We start from the raw sequence: 18,826 nt of genomic DNA on the forward strand, positions 1-18,826 counted from the left end.
TTCACTTAGCGAATAGAGATGCGCGCGCAGTTCTGCTCCAATCAGATCGACTAATAATCGATTTTCGCAAAGATAATCGATTATTCGAAATTAATCGAAATAATAGAATTACATTGGAGTCATGAACGTAGTCATTATTAGTATTCAATCAATATTATGTTATCAAAATTCAATAAGTAATTAGTTCATCGTTAAATTGTTAATACAATTACTCTAAAAAAATTTTAATATTGATAAAATATAATTGTGGTTATTTATTTAAAAAAAAAATTCATTTGTGGCAAAAGACTCCCATGAACAAGCAAATTTAAGATGTGCGAATGCATTAATGATAATGTTAAATGTATGTATATCTTCTTCCCTTCTTTCCCTTCTATAAAAGGGTGTCTTTAAGACATATTTATAACTCCTTCCTTCCTGTAGTGTACGTCTTGGTGCGCTCTGATGAATGCTCACCCTCCTTTACTTTAAGTTTATTAAACTTACTTGCTTGAAATTATGAATAATTCCAAGCCATTGTACTGTTCCATCACTCCACAACTTGGAATAATTATCATCAGAGTTTCTTATTATTTCTAAATCCAAAACCCTAATCTCGTTAATTTTTCTCATCTCTGAAATAACTTTGCTGAGTTTATCTTCTGTTAAATACAACTTTATCCTCATATATCATCTGCGTTTTATAGACAAATCTACTTTGTGGCTGATAATCTAGTGAATTGCACGTGCTCCAGCGGAATGTGGTAAAGGGATGTAAATTTTATTCCGTTGACTCGAAGCTAAAGTCCTCGTGAGACTAGGTCTTACCTAGAAGGTCTTCAGAAATTTCACTAGGCTTATGTGAAACACAGTATCGTCATGTTTATCTTACGTTTTCGTTGACTCTTCGTGTCTGCGCGCTCGGGCACGATATTGCCAGCTTTAGAGATTTGATTTCTCGTATAAATATTAATGTACTGAAAGCTCTTGAGTGTCAATGTGACAAGACATCATACAAAACATAAATTAACATCATTTTCATAATATTTATGAAAAACATGGCGATTAAAACAATTATCATAAACAGTATAATTATTCATACATCACAAAGTCTGTACTTAATAATATAAATTCTATACATTTAAAACTTCATGATAAAATAAGCAGAAAGCATTAAATAATAACAGTAATAATAAAAATTAATTGAATATAGTGATAATAAGATTGCTTATCATATTTTATTCTTTCTCAAAGTGATTTTTTCCTCAATAGATTATAATTTTAATAATTCCCAACAGCTACAAAGGTTACCAAGCTTTCCTGTAAAACATAATGACTCAAATCAGTGCTTTTATTATCCTACAGAGTGTGATAAAGCTTGCGTGAGTGATTAAAGGTTAAATAATTATTTTTATCATTTTTCCTTTTACCTTGTCGTAGTTAGAGGAATAATCATGGAATAAATCTTGAATAATAATCTCCATAGTTCTCCTTTCTTAAGTTAAGTTGGCTCAAGACTCAACATTCTAGACGAAAGTTGACGTGAAATGGATCGATAGTCCACCAGATTATATCTTGATGAGGTTCCAGCACATCAGGATTGTGATTAGAGACTAGAGACCGCACGGCAAACAATACCTAATTACATAATTATTGTACCACCCGCCATAATTAAGACACATTACTCCTCCTGGCTGGTAATTCATTACGCTTAATGTCTTCTCCGGCATCGTTTCATCCTGGATGACAGTCGCGACGTTCCAGCTAAATACCGTTACCTTGAAGTATTATCCTAAGCAGTAAATCATGCCTAGATGCATCCTTGATTACTAATGCCCATGTATTGTCTCCAGGTAATTACTAATGTTTAATCAACAATCATCCATTTTCGTTTCTAAAAATCAAATCAAAATATATCTTATATTATTACAAATTATCAACTATAAATTAAAATATTTATTCACAATTTTTGTTTCAATTGAATAAAAGAAAAAAAATAGTTTCAATTTAACTTGGAATTTGTTCAAGATAAATCAAAATGAATTGATTCTTTTTTCTTCTAGTCAATAATTAAAAGAGTTAAATAATAATGATAAAATGTACCTGTAAGGTATCTGTGTGTTTAAATTTAGATAAAATCGCTTATTCAACTGTTTCAGAAAATTGACAGTGCAGCTAGATATACTGAGAATCCTTCAACAGTGATTTTTGTTCAAATATGGCATTGATACATCCGGAGTGGGTTTGAACCAACAGACTTGTTTGTACTAGCTTGCAAATAGTCTCCGGAAATCGAAGTCAACCGAACCGAAGAATTGATAAATTAGTTATTCTGTTAGTCGTCTATCATTGCTGAAGAACATAGATGCTGTATTTGATCTGAGGTCGAATACTGCAAGTGAACATCAGTCGACATCCTGGATGAATCTCCTCACATTTTAAACAGATTCAATTTACCCGGAACGTACAAGAGATATTTAAATAATTAATGAATCGCGTGATTACTAGAAACAAATACATTATTTTATATTCTACATTCACAAAAAATTTATCTAAATTCTAAAAGTAATGACTAATAATTAAATAATTATGTTATATTGCGACAATGTATTTTATTACAGCTATTCTATACAATTGCATTGTGTTTACTTATAGTTAAACAAAGTTTTAACGCAATTTCTTACGCCCTGTTTATCTAAAGACTTTAGTATCTATTTTCCCACTAACATTCAGTATCCTAAGTCCAATTAACTCTCTAAGAACCCAATTCTATGGTCGAGATAACTTTAAGATAGTACGGTAGCTCGGCAACGGATTAGACGAATAATATTTATCTATAAGATTTTCGCGCTCTGATACATTAAATTATGTTAATGAATTATTTTTCATTTGGCTAATAATATAAACAGAAATTTTAATAACATTCTTCGAATAGAAACTATTATTGATCATCATCTTTCTCTTGTGAAGTATAAAAATATATTATACTTTTAATTATAAGTAATATTTTAAATATATTTTCTTATTGTCATTCACCACCAATGTTCTCCAATATTAACATTTTTTGTTTTAATCAAAAATTTCAAGCAATTTATTAAATTATTAATTAAGACGTAATCAACGACTAATTTCACTTGAAAGCAGTACTTGATTGCATTGATATAAAAATTTGAAAAAAAGATAAATAAGAAAAATTATGAACTGTTATGAATGCAAAATAGAAAAGAAAGCCTGACCAATCGTTAAAGCGTGCGTGCATGGATTTGCAAGATCTCAGCGTTAAAGGATGTATAATTCGGCGTGTGATTGTAGGCCGGGCGAACCAATCGCGGCCGATTGTACTCTTGAAGGCCCGCTAACTATCTCAAACTAGCCCCATTCAAACTACGACCTCTCTCGCACGCAGACTCGCGATCTTGATTTCTCCGTACGTCCACATCATCCACATGTTCAATTCGTCGCACACACTTTCATCTACTCGATGGACTGAATGCTACATGTTTCTGATTGTAACTACAGACTATCACAAGTCTTCTTTCATTTAACTGCACCAAGTAAAGCCCACGTACTGCAGTTGAAAATTTACTTCAACTAATCAAACAGTTAAAGCTTTGATATGTACTTCTATTGTGGTCAAAATTGTGCATAATCAGTGAATGATTCATTCTAATACCATTTCAATAGAAACTTTGAAGCAACTAATATTAATTGATTTCATGTTGAATTACTATTAGAACATTTAAATACGTACATATATTGAAGCTTAATAATAAATTACTTATTGTATCTAATATTAATATTCTCTTTACGTAAAATAATAATTTCCTGTTCACAAGAGGAGAGTAATAGTTTAAACTGATAATTTAATTAAACTATCTAATTAACAAAAACAACAAACTACTAATTAATAATTTCAAAGTAGAATTAAATGGTGGTATTATTATTGGCCAATACTGTAACGTGATTTACGATGAACCTGTTTATTGCTAAAAGCTCAACAATATTGTGCTAAAGAGACTAGTCTCAGTCGCTGTCGCTTTTGAATGACCGCACTTTGGCTGGCGAAAATTGAATTTGCAGGGCAAGTAAACGGGGCGCGCGACCGACCTATTTGCGTCGCCTTAATAAGGATGTTTGACGTTGCTTTGCCTTAACAAGCCGGTTAATATCCTGGTCAGACGGCAGGTGTAGAGCTTTCAGTGTACCTTACTCGCTTGGTGGTCACTGAGAATCACCAAAGCTTGAAAATCAAACAAACTTAGTTACTAGTTCTCTCAGCTTCGAAGCGTCAATTCAACTTACACTATTTTACGCGTATCTAACACTCTTGAATCCGAAAATCCATCCTCTCGATTTGTTCATGCATTCTATATAATTTTATAATATAATTTATACGCTCGAGATACATTTGTATCAATCAGCACCATTTGTTTTTCAAATTGAAGCATTCAACTGTAATTTCTCTACTCTTCTTGTCCAATTCCATTTAATTTTGTCAATCTACGGGATTTTATATCAAATACTGATAATAATTATTATAAAAATCTTCCATCAATTTTTACATTAAAAGAAATTCATTTTTTTTTGGTCAAAGAGTAGCATCAGTCGATTCTGAGACAATAGTTGACTGAAAATGTGTTCTTGAAGTTTCATTCAAACTATTTGGAATAGCTTGACTATCTGAAGTCCGTTGACTCCATTCTCCAATACTCAAACTACTCTTCGTTTCCGGTAGAAACCTAAAGAGAAATTCAATTTACATTTTTTAGTTTTCGAAATTCTATTAATGAAATACAACGTTTCTAAAACAGTGTTTCTTTGGGAACCAACTGACCTATGAATCACAGGAGAGAATAAGTCTCTGTCGATGTTTTCTAGATTTCTTGGTCCTGTTATCCAGGTCACTATTCCCCCCACCAAGACTACTGTGACGGTTCCCAAACCCGCAAACCAATGATACGAAAGACGATATAAAGGAAATATATCTTCTTCACTATAATAAAAAAAAAGAAAAACAATTTAATAAAAATACATACTCATAATTTATCATAAATAAATGTAATTGAATTGTTTGCTCACTCGTGATCAATAGGAAATTGATTTAAAATACTCTCGCTAATATTACTCGGACAATAAGTAAGATCAATGGGAAGCTTCTTAGGTATTATAGCTCCTGTTCCAATCATTGCGTTGGCACCAAGACTCGACCATCCGGAAATTATGAAACCCGCGATTGCACCCACAAATGCACCTTTTGAATTTGCCCATGGAACTAACATTCCCAATGTGAATACTCCAAAAGATGTTCCTGCAGCTATTGCAGCTAAACTTCCTGTTACCTATAAGAATTGAAATATATTTTATTTCTCTTTCCATCAATAAAATGATAAAGTAATAAAACGACTCATGGATGTTTTAAGTTAAATTTACTTTAATTCATATTTCAACTTACAGCTAAGACTCCTCCTAGTCGTTCTACAACAAACAAGAATCCCATAGCAAAGAGCCCCAGAAGGATAACAACCGTTTTTACAAAAATCGTTGATGCATGGTCATTAGGCTTTAGCCTGAAGCAACCTTTTACAAAATCTTCTAGTAGCACTACAGAAGTAGAATTTAATCCTACCGATAAAGTGCTGAAAAATTTAAATTGAATTATTTGGTTAGTTATTTCAATGATAGTCAGATTTCTATAAATTGATTTATTAAAATGTTTCACAATATTATTCTTTAAATGTTCATATTACAGGGAGAGTCACGTTAAAGGTATTACCTCAAAGCAGCACTGAAAATTCCAGCAATGAAAAGACCTGGGATTCCATGCAGATGACCAGCAATTTGCATGACATAAGCAGGCAGCATTTGATCGTCAGTTTTAACGAGTCCTGATAATCTTGGATCACATTCTGGTGGTGCCCACCAAGCCAATAGTACAAGACCACACCAACATGTCAAGGATATAAAAAGCATTACTCCTATTGTAAAAATTCCCAATGACCTGAAATTTATGTAAGGATGGAATTTATTATTTTTATGAATTTTAAAAAACATTATAATCATAATTATTATTATATCAATGATAAAACTCTGATTGATATAAACATTTTATAACTTTGGTTTACATTTTCGAAACTTTCGTAGTTGGTAACGAGCTATATCTCTGCACCATTGTTTGGTTTACTGAAATGTATGAAGTACTATACAGACAGGATCCAATTAGGACCGACCAAACAGTATGTCTCGTGTACGGTGAAGGATCAAAGCTGTAAATAAACATTTTCATTAATTAAATAATTGTAAATATAATAAATAATAATATTAATAATAAAATATATTTTATTATAAATTTGATGCTAAATAAATTAAAACAAAAAATAATTCTAAAAAATTATAAATAGAATATTTAAAAAAATTAATTCACTTAAAAAACTGTATTCTTTTGGCATCTAACGCTCTTTTCCAAACTTCTGCTGTTCCACCAAGTTGATAAGTGCCCAAGCTCGTGACAGTTAAAACCGCAGCGATCATTATACCGACTTGAAAAGCATCTGTCCAAACAACAGCTCTAATCCCACCCTGCAGACAAAGTAATGACATCATTATATTTGCTAACAAATGAGTTGAAAATAAATCTCAAGAAGTTTGTGATGAGTTTAAGTTATAAACAATAATATCCGCTAGACAAGAAACAATTTTCTAAAGCATCCACTCGACTATACGATAAATCCTCATTAATACGAAGTTTAACAAATTGCTCGAATAATTACACGAACGAGTAATTAATCACTTCAGCTTGGTTGCCGGTTCGCGAACATGCTAGATAGCAAAGGCTTTGTGAGTCCACAAGAGTCCACCGAGGCCAACACTCGATGCTCCCGGCCATTGTCTCGGGTACGCTATTGTAAGCACACCCTTTTAGTCCATAAACATTTCAACAGGCTCTAAACATTTTCTTCCACCATTGTATTCGGCTAGAAAATTATTTTATCACGATTCTTTGGGCTTATTTTATTATTAGCATTTTTCTCCGCTTTCAACTTACCAAAACCGTATAAAAAACGCAGATAAAACACACGATCCCACCGATTAAATGAATACTTATGCCCGAAACTGAAAATAAAATAAATAAAAATGTTTATTGTATTCCAAACTACTGACAAATTTTATTTCAACAACTTACCTTGATTTAGCGCAAGGGCAGGTACATAAACAACAATCGATTGATACAATACCTTGAAACAAAAAAAAACATATTCAAATAATATTTCTGTATGATAATTTTATCTCTCATTAAATATTATTTCTTACCACATCTATTACAAAAATGAATGATATTAATATTCTCACAGCTCGATTAAATCTTATTTCAAGATACTGAAAATAAAAACGGAATTTTAATTTATTTCTTGACTTTAAATCATACGTAACAGAAGAATAATGCATAATAACAAACCTCGTAACAAGAGTTAAGTTTGAGAGTCATAAATACTGGTAAATAAACATTACTAACAATAATTCCACTGAATAAAAGTGAAATAATTGTTATCCAATATTGTGTACCAAAATTATAAATTTCTGCGGGTGTTCCCAAAATGGTAATTCCTGATATAAAACTGAAACATAATATTACATAACATAGATAAATAATTATAGCAACAGTTTAAAAAGGTATATCTTTGCTACAAATAATTACCTGGCAATGAGAGAAGCAGAAACTGGAAAAATGCCAAGGCTCTTTCCACCCAAAAGGTATTCAAGAGTTGTTGATTTTTTTGCATTCCTAAAATGCCAAATTCCTGCCGATGCTGAAAAGCATAGCATCAAGCCAAAAACAACCCAATCAGCCCAATGAAAGTACCATTTTTCTGGAGATTCAACCATCCTTTTTCAATAAATAAATATTTAGTGTACTTCAAACTGACTTTGATTCAATTGCGTTCAAGATCTATTATCACGACATCCAAGCGTTAATGAAACAGAATTGATCAATTAATAGTCTAGTTTCACAACTTAATAGCTTGTTGTTGTACAAATATCATAAAATCCACGTAAAAGATGCTTTGAATTTATTTAAGTACTTGTAAGCATATTTTTAATATCCAAAATGATCATTCAAGTTTAATTCTCAATTAAAATAATCAAAAATAAACTTTTTGATTTGAAATTGCCGGCAAATCAGAGTTCTTGAACGACCAAAGGCTTCTATATAATCAGTGGATGGTTGGATATCCGCTCTTGAGGTTGATGACCAATCTTTCGAATGTTGAGAGATGATGAAATGTAATCTTGATTAACGATTGGTAACATTGGTAGTAAAGATAACAAACACGTGAATGAGAATCATAAAAAACAAAGTATCTTTGATAATTATTATTATTTATCTTACACTAGTTCTAATGATATCACTCATCAATATTTTTTGCACGACACGAGTCACTGTCAGTCATTGTCAGAGGACATGCTTTAATTCAATTGTCCATTTAAAAATAAATTTCGAAACACAAGAAATCTTGAGACATGAAACTATGCTGAGAAAACGTAAAGCCAGACTGTCAAGAGTCTATTGGAGTCGATAAACAGTCAGTTGACTTATCAAACCGATTGCTTTCTCAATCTACATGTATAGCGTGTGTCTTACGTATGTTTCCACTTGGAATGTTTCTTTCCCCTCTCCAGCAACATAAGGATGCCGAAGAGACATATAAGAGTTGGAAGTTGTTTTTGAATGCTACAAAGAATAATCATTAATTAAACACAGTTAGCTACAAATTATAATTGGTAATTATAAATTTAAAAGTTCAATGGTCATTTAAAAAACATCTAAAGTTAATTCATTCAAACTGAAATATAATTATAATAAAATTAAGGATAAATAATTAAAAAAAGTTACAAACAAGTTATTAAAGTTCCTAGATAAAATTAAAAGTAATTTCATATAATTATAGTCTAATAAACTTAATTTAACTTTGTAAGATACAAGTATTAAATACCTAAAAAGATGTTGATAAGTTCGATGATTATAATAAAATTAATATTGAAAACATAAACTATTATTATTATACAGTTAAAAGGACATTTATTCAGAAGTTTAATTATAAACGCATTTATACAGTGATTTACATGTTGATGATGGAAAAAGACACTCTACAGAATGTATTTCTACAATAGTGTTACTTATTTCTAATTTTCTATCAACAAAAAAATCGACTTCATCCATCAAACTAGTTATAACTTGATCTTGATTAAAAATTGTAAAAACGACACACAATGCATATAAAGTAAATTGATAGTAATGATATAAAATTGTTTACAATCATAAATGTAGTATACTACTACACTAGAACTATCATAAAAAACCTAAAAGCAATTATTGATAGATTTATTTTCATCAACTGCACGAAATCCACTAGCATCAATCTACTATAAAGGCTTTTTAAAAAAAATGGAATGTTGATTATTTTATATTTGTTAATGAATTATTATATAACACATCTATTTGATAATTATAATAATTATAAATGTGTTAAATAATTGTTTAAAAGCTAAAGAGTTTATATTTTTTCAAATAATTTACCATCAAAAACTTATTCACCTAAATCTTTAACATATAATTACTTGTTACATAGTAACAATCGTAGAAAATGTTTAATTTCTCTTATCATTACCTAGAATTTAGATTGCCATTAAGTAATAATAATCATTATAATTATTATCATTGATATTTTTAAACCAGATGTAAGTAATTTTTCATTCGAATTTTAACATTCTTTCTCTAAACAATTGTTTTAAAAAAAAACGTTTTGTATCCGATAAGTTAATTACCGGATGAATTACCTATCAGATATCCTGATTTTTTTCACCTATTAATCCAATTCAAAGTGACTTTGAAATTTCAATCTATAGTATCACTTCCAAGTCACAATTTACTTGTTTTACCTTCGCCAAATAACCAACGACATAATCGGTCAACAACGTAAGCAGTGATAAAATTAATGAGCAAAACAGCTATTAAAATATTGCGAAATTCAAGTGGGAACTCAACAATGTTTAACGTTTCCGCTAAAGACGTTATCCCAGAAGCTAAGCCTATTATAGCTGCGAAACTTCCTAATAGGGAATAGAAAAGACATTTATTATCATATAAACTCTCCATAAATGGTTGTCCTCTGTAATTAACTGCAAAATTCGATACCTGAAGAGACATTGAAATAATATAAACCGCGCTATTCACTATATTGGCTTCAATTTCTTCATCAACTCCATTGTTATGTAACAAGCCATGATTGGTAATATTTAGATTATTTGATATAAAACTACTATTACTATTATTCGTTACAAAAGTGCTATTTGTAATATTTTGTATTCTATGTGATGGTTCAGATAAAATGCCTCTTAGTTTATTATCAGCAGAGGAATAAGCAGTAGCCTCGCGTACTAAATAAATTAATGACAAAAAGTGAACAGCAAATTGAAGTAAAACAGTGAGAATCGTATACAGATTGAAAATATTTGGCAGTGGTCTTTGTTTAGAAAGAGTTTTTAACGGCTTCGATCGTGAAATAAATAAGAAACAAAGAGCTACTAAAATGCCTTGAACTGTAGCTTGAGCATCAGTGAATTTAATTCCAGATAAGTAAAGAACTGATTGGCTGTACGCTAAAACTAATGCGTTAAGTGCTAAGATCTTAAACATTTGTAGAGTTGTTACGAGAGTACATCTTCCTTGTTTAATTATATGACATACACATTGAATTGAAGACATTTTACTTGTAAATGGTGCTGCAATTGATGCATCACCTAATTTTACAATAGTCTGTTCCTGTTCTTCAATTTCTTTTAGTAATTTCTGAATTTGTGCATTATTCATTTGTTGTCTTGTTAAATTGTTTGGCCCTCTATGAGGACTTGCATTAGCAATTGTAGTATTTGATTCCTTTTGTGTATCACGGCTTTGATCAGCCTCCTCCGAAGGACTAGAAAGAATTGCCACACCAACTTGAGCGTGTTTCAAGGCCCCTACATCATTAGTTCCATCACCACACATTAAAGTTATGAAGCCTAATCGTCTAAGTGACACGATAATTAATTCCTTCTGTTTAGGTTCACATCTTGCAAAAACGGTGATATGTGGTAGCATTTTGTTGAATACATGGTCATCATAATTTTTTAAATAATCTAATCCTTCTCCTGTTATACAAAGTGCATAACTATTCCAAATGTTTTTCTTTTCACCTTTTACATTTTCTACACCGAACGGTATAGTTATCATTTGATCAACACTTTCCCAATGCCACTTGTCAGATTTTTTAGTAAGAATTAATGTAGTAGATTTCTTGGTGAAATTAAGCTCTCGACTCACATGGCAAGCAGTGAGAGGATTATCTCCAGTTATCATCATAACACAGTGGGAGGAATTGATTATTTCCTTTATAACAGCACTCGAGTCTGATTTTAAAGGACAACTAATGATAACAAATCCGACAAAAGTTAACTCAGACTCCAATTCGTCTCGAATCATTGACCTTAAATCTTGAGCAGTTAATGACGTTGGTAATTTTTTGTAGCCTAAAGCTAACACTCTTGCTCCTCGACGAGACAGAGATAAGTATGTTGCCTCATAATTATCAGGGACTTCAGAGTACATATTTTTCAATGTCTCTGGTGCGCCTTTGACAGTGACGATATAATTAGATTCTGTTGAATTAGGTAGATTGTATCCTGCTACAACTGACATGCGCTTTAGAGCAGATGTGAAATGGTATCTATGAATAATTTTAAGGACGCGCGCTTTTCCTTTTTTAGGAATTACTACATCATTTTTTGTTAATGTCCAGTTGACTGCTTTCAACGTTGCCTTTTCAAGAGGATCGCCAACTATTCCATCATCTAATTGTACTAATGAATGACAAGAGGCTAATACCTGTATACTTTCAATTGGGGCATTCTCCACATTAATTACATTAGTGTCTCCACCGATACCTGTGATACCTTCCACCACTAAATCATCACTTGTTAATGTACCAGTTTTATCAAAACAACATATTTCGATTTTTCCAGCAAATGGCATTCTAAATGGTTCTGTGCAATAAACTCCTAAAACAAAAATTATATAAAAATGTTTTAATATTAATATAATTATCAACTTTTATTTCTAAGAGTATAAATTAATTCATCCAATTTACCTAATTTTGATAGAGCCATAAGTGATGAATTCACAGCTAATGATAGTTCAATGGGTAATTCTGGTGGAATAACTGATGTAAGAATTAAACAACATTCCAAAAACAGTTTATATCTGCTTCGCGTAGGATCAGCAATACCTAAAAAAAAGAATATTGAATCGAATAAAAACCTGATATATATTTTTAACTAAAAATTTGAAAAATCAATAATTATTTATCTGATCAATAAATTTTATAATATCAATACCGTTAGTCCAGACATAGGCAGCTGCAGCAATAGCAAAGATTAAAAGGAACAAAATAAATCCAAAAGTTTCCAAATTATTTGCTGTCACTCTTTTGACACCAAATAATATTGTTCGTAAAAGCTTTCCCTGGGAAGTAGAAAATCCTGTTCTCAATACGTAGCCGACACATCCATTGTCTGTAGCTATAAAAATAAATACCAGATGTGATGACTTGCTATTTTAAACATTCTAGTAAAGTCGGCGTCATTTTGTATTAACGTAAAGTAGCCAAGCTACGACCGCTCTCCTAATCCGACCATTTTATATTTTGGAGCATATGATGAAGTTAAGGTTTAGTAGAAAATATATTTACCTAATTTATCATAAAATAAGGAAAAAATCATAAAATATAATAATTTATTAAGATGGTTAACGGTAAAAAATCAATTTACTAACAGAAATTATTATTAGTCGTAGTAATAGTAGTAATCCTTAAATTTGGAGTACGGACTTTTATCACTTTTTACATAATAAAAAACTCTGATTTCAAATATATCAGAACTATAAACTTAGTTCTAGTATCGAGCTTGGATTGATTATTGATTGAAAATAATGTTTTCACGTCAAAACAATAAAATGAGAAAGAAATTAAGTGGTGATATATTGGATCCTTTACGTTAACATACCTCTTAAACCTGATGTATTCTTATTCGGAGGTGTATGCTGTACTATCTTTGTACCACCAAACAGCACATGAATTTTATGGTGCTTGGTTATATCTAATTCTTGATCTCCATCGATGTCTTCTACTGGTTCTTTCATTTGTGGAACCGATTCACCTTAAAAGTAAACCGTCTTTTAATAAGTCTCAATACCAAGAAAATTTATTTTGTATGCCAATGGGCATTATTATTTTCAATACCTGTGAGCATGCTCTCATCAACAACACATTGCCCTCTTAATAACAGAATATCACATGGAACAAAATTGTCACTATGAGATCTGACTAGAGAAACAATATCTCCAGGAACTAATTGATCAGTAAACATATTTCTCCATCTTCTGTTACGATAAACTGTTATCATGTAAGGTTTATTGCCCATCTTCCGGATTTCAGCCATATTCCTGAGTTGCTGATGAACAAGCATATACTCGAACATAATAAGCATAATGAGGGTGAAGATACTGTAATACCAGTACTCATCAAAACACCATAAAAAGACACAGAACACTTGGAAAACGAAAAAAGGAGCAACTGCACGTTCTTTAAATAGTTCCAAAGCCTCTGGCACCACCATGTCCAATCTGAAAAGTACAATATGTATAGTAAATAATATGATCTAGTAAAGAAGCATAAAAATAATAAATTACTTATTTTTACTTACTTATTTTTTCCATATTTATTTTCAGCACTAGCAACATCTTGCTCATCAGAGTACCCTTTCCATTCACAATAGCTTTTAATGGCATGGTTAATAGGAAATTGTAGACATTCAAATTGCTTCTTATCAGGATTCCAACAGTATTTAGTCTTTTGAAAAATAAACCAAGGCTGTTTCTCTTGATGCAATTGTACAAGTTCTGAACTACCATTATTTGGAGTTGGTACAACTTTAGCAATTGTGGCCGTATATGGGCTTTTAGCTGTACTACAATTAACGAAGCAATACAGGTGGACCGACCATTGACAGCAGAGACATAGAAAGCCTTGCAAAAGCCCAATAACTGCTATTCCGACAAGACCTTCATGAAAATAGTTATCAACACCATAAACAAATAGCCAATTAAATATCCAAATTGTTTGTAGAGTCGCAAATGGTAATATGTAACCATTAAATATTAACCGTCGTAGATTATGTAGACTAACAGATTGTACAAGATCATCCCCTTGTATTCCTATGACCGCCATTATCAAATCAACTAGATAGTTTATAAAAAATCAAACGCAAGCCGGTTAACAACAAAATTATCTGTGTATCAGTACAAATGTTTGTTCACCTGCTTGATGCGTCTATTTCCTGGACACGTGTCCAAAAATTACTAGTAGTAGTAAATCAAATCACTCTAAAGTACATTATAATCACTAATTGTGTTAATAAAATTCACTTTTGATAATATTTATGCACATTTCATGAATAAAAAGAGGGAAAGCACATACACGCTTTGTAATAAAAAAAATACTGACTGTTTATTTGAGGCCCATAGGATTATAATTTCAGAATTTTTTTATAGGTGGCGTTAATCATATATTCTGTCGATAAAGAAGACAATAATGAAGTGGGAAAGTTAAAATATGTTTGAAGTTGCTGTTTACGTCAATTATGCGTTAGTTCAAAGGATGCTTTTGAATTTTGGATATTTTTATACATTAAAGTTATTTTGGAAATTATTATTATTGTTGATATTTTATTTTATTATTACTTTGGAAATTTTATAATGATAATATTGTTTTGGTATTAAAAATTAAAAAGACAATGGGAAATGCACAAGCTTCTTCCAAAAAAGAACCTCCTCCATGTGTACCCTGTCCTGATGGCTATTATCCAGGAAATCCTGGTACATTTGAAGAACTTCATAAAAAAGTAAAAGAACTTTATCCTCGAAATTTTGAAGGTGTAAGGTTATACGTAAAAAAAACTTTAAGTGACTACTTTAACGCCTATCATACAATTTCTTTGAGCTCTGTCACACCTTCTGGCTACAAATTTGGAGCTTGTTATAAAGGATCAAAAAGGATTGGGCTCTATGAGAGATATCCTTTAATGAGTGGAGATATTATGCCTAACGGTAACTTGGCAGCAAATTTCTCTCATACTCTTGGCTGTCGAACGAGAATAAAACATGTTACACAAATGGTTGATGACAGATGTGTGACATCAAGCTCTACAATAGAGTATAGATCAGATGATGCAACAACTTCAATCATTCTTGCGGATCCTGATTTTCTCAAGCAAAGTGGAACATTAGTCTTTCATTATTTACAAGCTTTAACATCTAGGCTAACATTAGGAACAGAAATCGCATTTCATCGAAGTAGAAATGTTCCTGGAGGCCAACAATCAATCATGACTGTTGCCATGAGGTACAGCACTGGACCAAGAACTTTTTCAGCAACACTTGGTGGTGTTGGACTTCATGTTTGTTACCATCACAAAGCTAGTCAACAGCTTCAGCTTGGTGTTGAATTGGAAAGTAATTTAAGAACTTTAGAATCAAGTGCAGCAGTTGTTTATCAACTTGATATTCCTCATGCAAATATGATCTTCCGAGGTTTAGTCAATACGGAAACGACGATTAGTGGAGTATTGGAAAAAAAGCTTTACCCAATGCCAGAGACTTCATTGTTCCTCAGTGCGATGCTCAATCACAGAAAACAACAACTCCGAGTTGGAATCGGTCTTAATATTGGATGAACATTATTTCGATTGTATATTATGGTGTATAGAAATCTGATCTTTTGTGATTAAATATTTTTATAAACAACTCGTGAATGTGATAAAAATCGAAGACCGATTCCTTAATACATATCCATTTTAGTATTTTATGAACAAGTATTAATGTACAATAAGATTTACATAAATAATTTATACGTATAAAAATCACACGAACTGTCATTTTTTAACAACACTTTTTTTTATTAATAATTAATAATTAAAGTTCACTAGGGTCTTTCTTTGATGTAGATGATTCTTCCTTCTTTGGAGCAGAAGTTGTAGTTTTTAAAGAATCGTAATCCACAATATTCGAATCATTGATAAGTCCATTTTCATCAGCATGCTCCAGTATATTACAAATTAATGGTGATTCCACTCCAAGAATGTATTCACAAGTTTTTGGTTCTAATAAAAATAGAGACACGCTAGATGGGCTTCCAGATACATCTACACATTTCAATCTGACCTAGAAATCAACGAGAAATCATTATAAATAAATTATCAACAATTAATATTGAATTACATGAATAGACAATTTTATAAATTTATTGTATACTTCAGTTTGTCTTGCTTTGCCAGTTTCATCACAGAAACTTCCATCACTGTAGAAATGTGTAATGTATTTTCTTTCTCTTTGAAGTTTTGGTCGTTTATCAGGATGAGCCTTAATCCAATCTAAATGTTTTTTCTTATCAAACTTTCCCAAATCAATTGTTATTTTTTTTCCATTTTTTTCAACATGATATTGAACTACTGATCGACCATAACAAAATTCATATTTCCACCATCCATCTCCCTGAAAGTTGCATTAAAATAAATCAATTCCATTTCACAAATCATTAAAAAAGCATAAAAATTTATAAAACAGGTAAATACTAACGCCATGTAGACAATGTTTTCCACTAAGAAAGCTTTTAACTGGACTAACGTCAGGTTGTATAGCACTTATACCCGACAGCGAATTAGAATTTTCTTCTCCACTCTTCTCAAGTTGATTGACTTCATACAACTCAATCTGAAGTTGAGGCTCGCCATCCTGCTGTTTGTGTATAAAGATATTCAATTGATCAAAAATGTATAAATAATGAAATAATATAATCAATCTAAAACCTAAATGACAAGTCATATAGTGATAGCTTTTTGATTAGATGAAAAAGCAGATGAAATTTAAAATTAAAAGTGCCCAAAGGTGATGTGCAATGTTTGGGATGATAAGAAAAACTTAAATCGAAGCATCAAACACTGTTAATAACTGGCGAAAATGTGTTTGTGGTGCAGTTGTTACAAACCCAAAATGATATTAATAGCCCATTTCCCTAGAATGCAAAATCATCTGACCTGGTTCTCCTTATTTAAACGAAGAATCGCAACGACTTTCTGTGACTTCTCATCCTGTTTAACAAATAATCAATTTATATAAATAATAAGTAAATAAACATTATTTCTAAGACCAGAATGATGACCAAGTATTTGCAAATTAATGAAAGAAATAAAGATATCAGTAAATAAAGAAACAGTATGTAAAAAAGAAATTATTGATTATTTTTAATATATGAATTGTATAGTGAGAAGCCAAGAGTAAAACAGAATTTAAAATTTTTCATAAGAGTCCTCAGGGAAGGGCTTATTATTTACAATAAATTTAAAGGAAAAAATACTACATGCCATAAATCAATATATAAGCCTGAAAAATCTACTTTTAAAATTAATAGAGCATTTTTAGTCAAAGTATAGATTAATTTTCATCAATTTCTACCATCACTTTTTGATGTCGTAGTTTTAAACTCTCTGCTTCTAGAGCCGCCAAAGCTCTTGGTCTTCTAGGAGATTTTCCTACGGGAACACAATTTATTTCATCTTCATCTGAACCTCGAGGATCGTAATCAGGATGGCTACAAATGAGTGGCGTTAAAATAATAGCTTCATATTCACAACTCGCTGTTTCTTCTAATGAATAAATCTCATGTTTTCCATGCTGATGACACACATAAAGAAGTCTTATCGTTCTCGGTTTATTGCTGAGATCACATTGAGTACCATCAGTCATTTGTATCTCAACATAAGGCATCTGTACACCATCAAATTTTTTTGTAGGAACTGAGTATGTTTTATCAGGATTTTTCGCTCTCTCATCATATTCTGCCGACAATTTAGCTCTTTCTGCTTTCGTAAAGGTTCCTAAGTAAAATTCTAGAACATTTACTTTCTTCTCTTCTCTTTCTTCGTGATATTGCCTTACATATCGACCATGGCAAATTTCATATGTCCAATAAGTATCTAACTACAAATATATAAAAGATTTACTATTATTTATATATCTATAAAGCATATGATGAAAAATACTCACCTTGAAAGAACACAATTTCTGATTAAACATAGGAGAGAGTAATTCAATTGGATTTGGACCGGTGTAAGGCTGGTCAGATTCTTTGACTTGCTTTTTGACTGATCTTATTCTACAAGTGTAATTCTCTTTATTAGCAGTTGTGATAGGATACTCTTCAAATTGGTCTGCAGTTTCCTATAATTATATAAAATTGACAAGTTACATTAAGAATTGTGTTGTACTATTGAACATTGATTACAATAGTGTTTTCTGTAGAGAAAATTATATTCAATTACATTATTAAATAACTTACAGGAATTTCCGATTCGATTTTCCCTGGCCAGTTAATTTTATAAAGAATTTCGTTATTCTGACTCCGTTCAACATCGTCAGAAATAACAACAAATATCACTTGACAAATAATAAATAAACACAGCAATGTACTTTTTTCCCACATTGTTGCAAGCAATAATTAACTTTTCATGTATATTTTAAAAAAAACTGTAGCACACAAGAATTAATCATAAAAAATAGTTTTATTTACATCATTTTATAATTCGATTCTTCTGTTATTATCATACGTTTTTGTTATAAATAAATCTAATATTGTTGAACGATGAAATTGACACGCATCATATACACGTATACTCTTCGTGTTTACAGCACTAGCGCTTTACA

General features: G+C 31.1%; 4 protein-coding genes across 5 annotated transcripts; 1 reads left to right on the forward strand and 3 right to left on the reverse strand.

Moving 5' to 3' along the window:
- Positions 1-2,571: 2,571 nt before the first annotated feature.
- LOC118073846 (sodium-coupled monocarboxylate transporter 1-like) lies at positions 2,572-8,594 on the reverse strand. Its single transcript, XM_035094578.1, has 12 exons — positions 7,673-8,594; positions 7,433-7,592; positions 7,288-7,353; positions 7,160-7,211; positions 7,022-7,089; positions 6,401-6,555; positions 6,102-6,242; positions 5,753-5,977; positions 5,432-5,615; positions 5,059-5,318; positions 4,814-4,972; positions 2,572-4,718 (listed from the first exon to the last, which is right to left on the reverse strand). Exons 1-12 carry the CDS (start codon positions 7,858-7,860, stop codon positions 4,568-4,570), a joined length of 1,809 nt encoding a protein of 602 aa, XP_034950469.1. The 5' UTR covers positions 7,861-8,594; the 3' UTR covers positions 2,572-4,567.
- A 444-nt stretch (positions 8,595-9,038) lies between these two features.
- Positions 9,039-14,571, reverse strand: LOC118073845 (manganese-transporting ATPase 13A1). The gene is made up of 7 exons (XM_035094577.1): positions 14,387-14,571; positions 13,774-14,308; positions 13,311-13,693; positions 13,075-13,227; positions 12,409-12,591; positions 12,162-12,299; positions 9,039-12,072 (listed from the first exon to the last, which is right to left on the reverse strand). The coding sequence occupies exons 2-7, from the start codon at positions 14,295-14,297 to the stop codon at positions 9,896-9,898; spliced, it is 3,558 nt and encodes a 1,185-aa protein (XP_034950468.1). The 5' UTR covers positions 14,298-14,308; positions 14,387-14,571; the 3' UTR covers positions 9,039-9,895.
- Positions 14,572-14,862: 291 nt separating this feature from the next.
- LOC118073843 (mitochondrial import receptor subunit TOM40 homolog 1-like) lies at positions 14,863-15,964 on the forward strand. The gene has a single exon (XM_035094574.1). The coding sequence runs from the start codon at positions 14,863-14,865 to the stop codon at positions 15,799-15,801; it is 939 nt and encodes a 312-aa protein (XP_034950465.1). The 3' UTR covers positions 15,802-15,964.
- A 35-nt stretch (positions 15,965-15,999) lies between these two features.
- Positions 16,000-18,822, reverse strand: LOC118073842 (endoplasmic reticulum lectin 1). 2 transcript variants are annotated; one of them, XM_035094572.1, is made up of 7 exons: positions 18,462-18,822; positions 18,170-18,343; positions 17,579-18,103; positions 17,161-17,214; positions 16,703-16,861; positions 16,379-16,618; positions 16,000-16,288 (listed from the first exon to the last, which is right to left on the reverse strand). In XM_035094572.1, the coding sequence occupies exons 1-7, from the start codon at positions 18,603-18,605 to the stop codon at positions 16,040-16,042; spliced, it is 1,545 nt and encodes a 514-aa protein (XP_034950463.1). In that variant the 5' UTR covers positions 18,606-18,822; the 3' UTR covers positions 16,000-16,039. The 2 variants fall into 2 exon arrangements, with proteins under 2 accessions (XP_034950463.1, XP_034950464.1); XM_035094573.1 differs by lacking the exon at positions 17,161-17,214.
- Positions 18,823-18,826: the final 4 nt, after the last annotated feature.

The sequence above is a fragment of the Chelonus insularis genome, unplaced genomic scaffold, assembly GCF_013357705.1.
Source record: "Chelonus insularis isolate UGA/USDA-ARS -01 unplaced genomic scaffold, ASM1335770v1 scaffold_714_pilon, whole genome shotgun sequence".
NCBI lineage: Eukaryota > Metazoa > Arthropoda > Insecta > Hymenoptera > Braconidae > Chelonus > Chelonus insularis.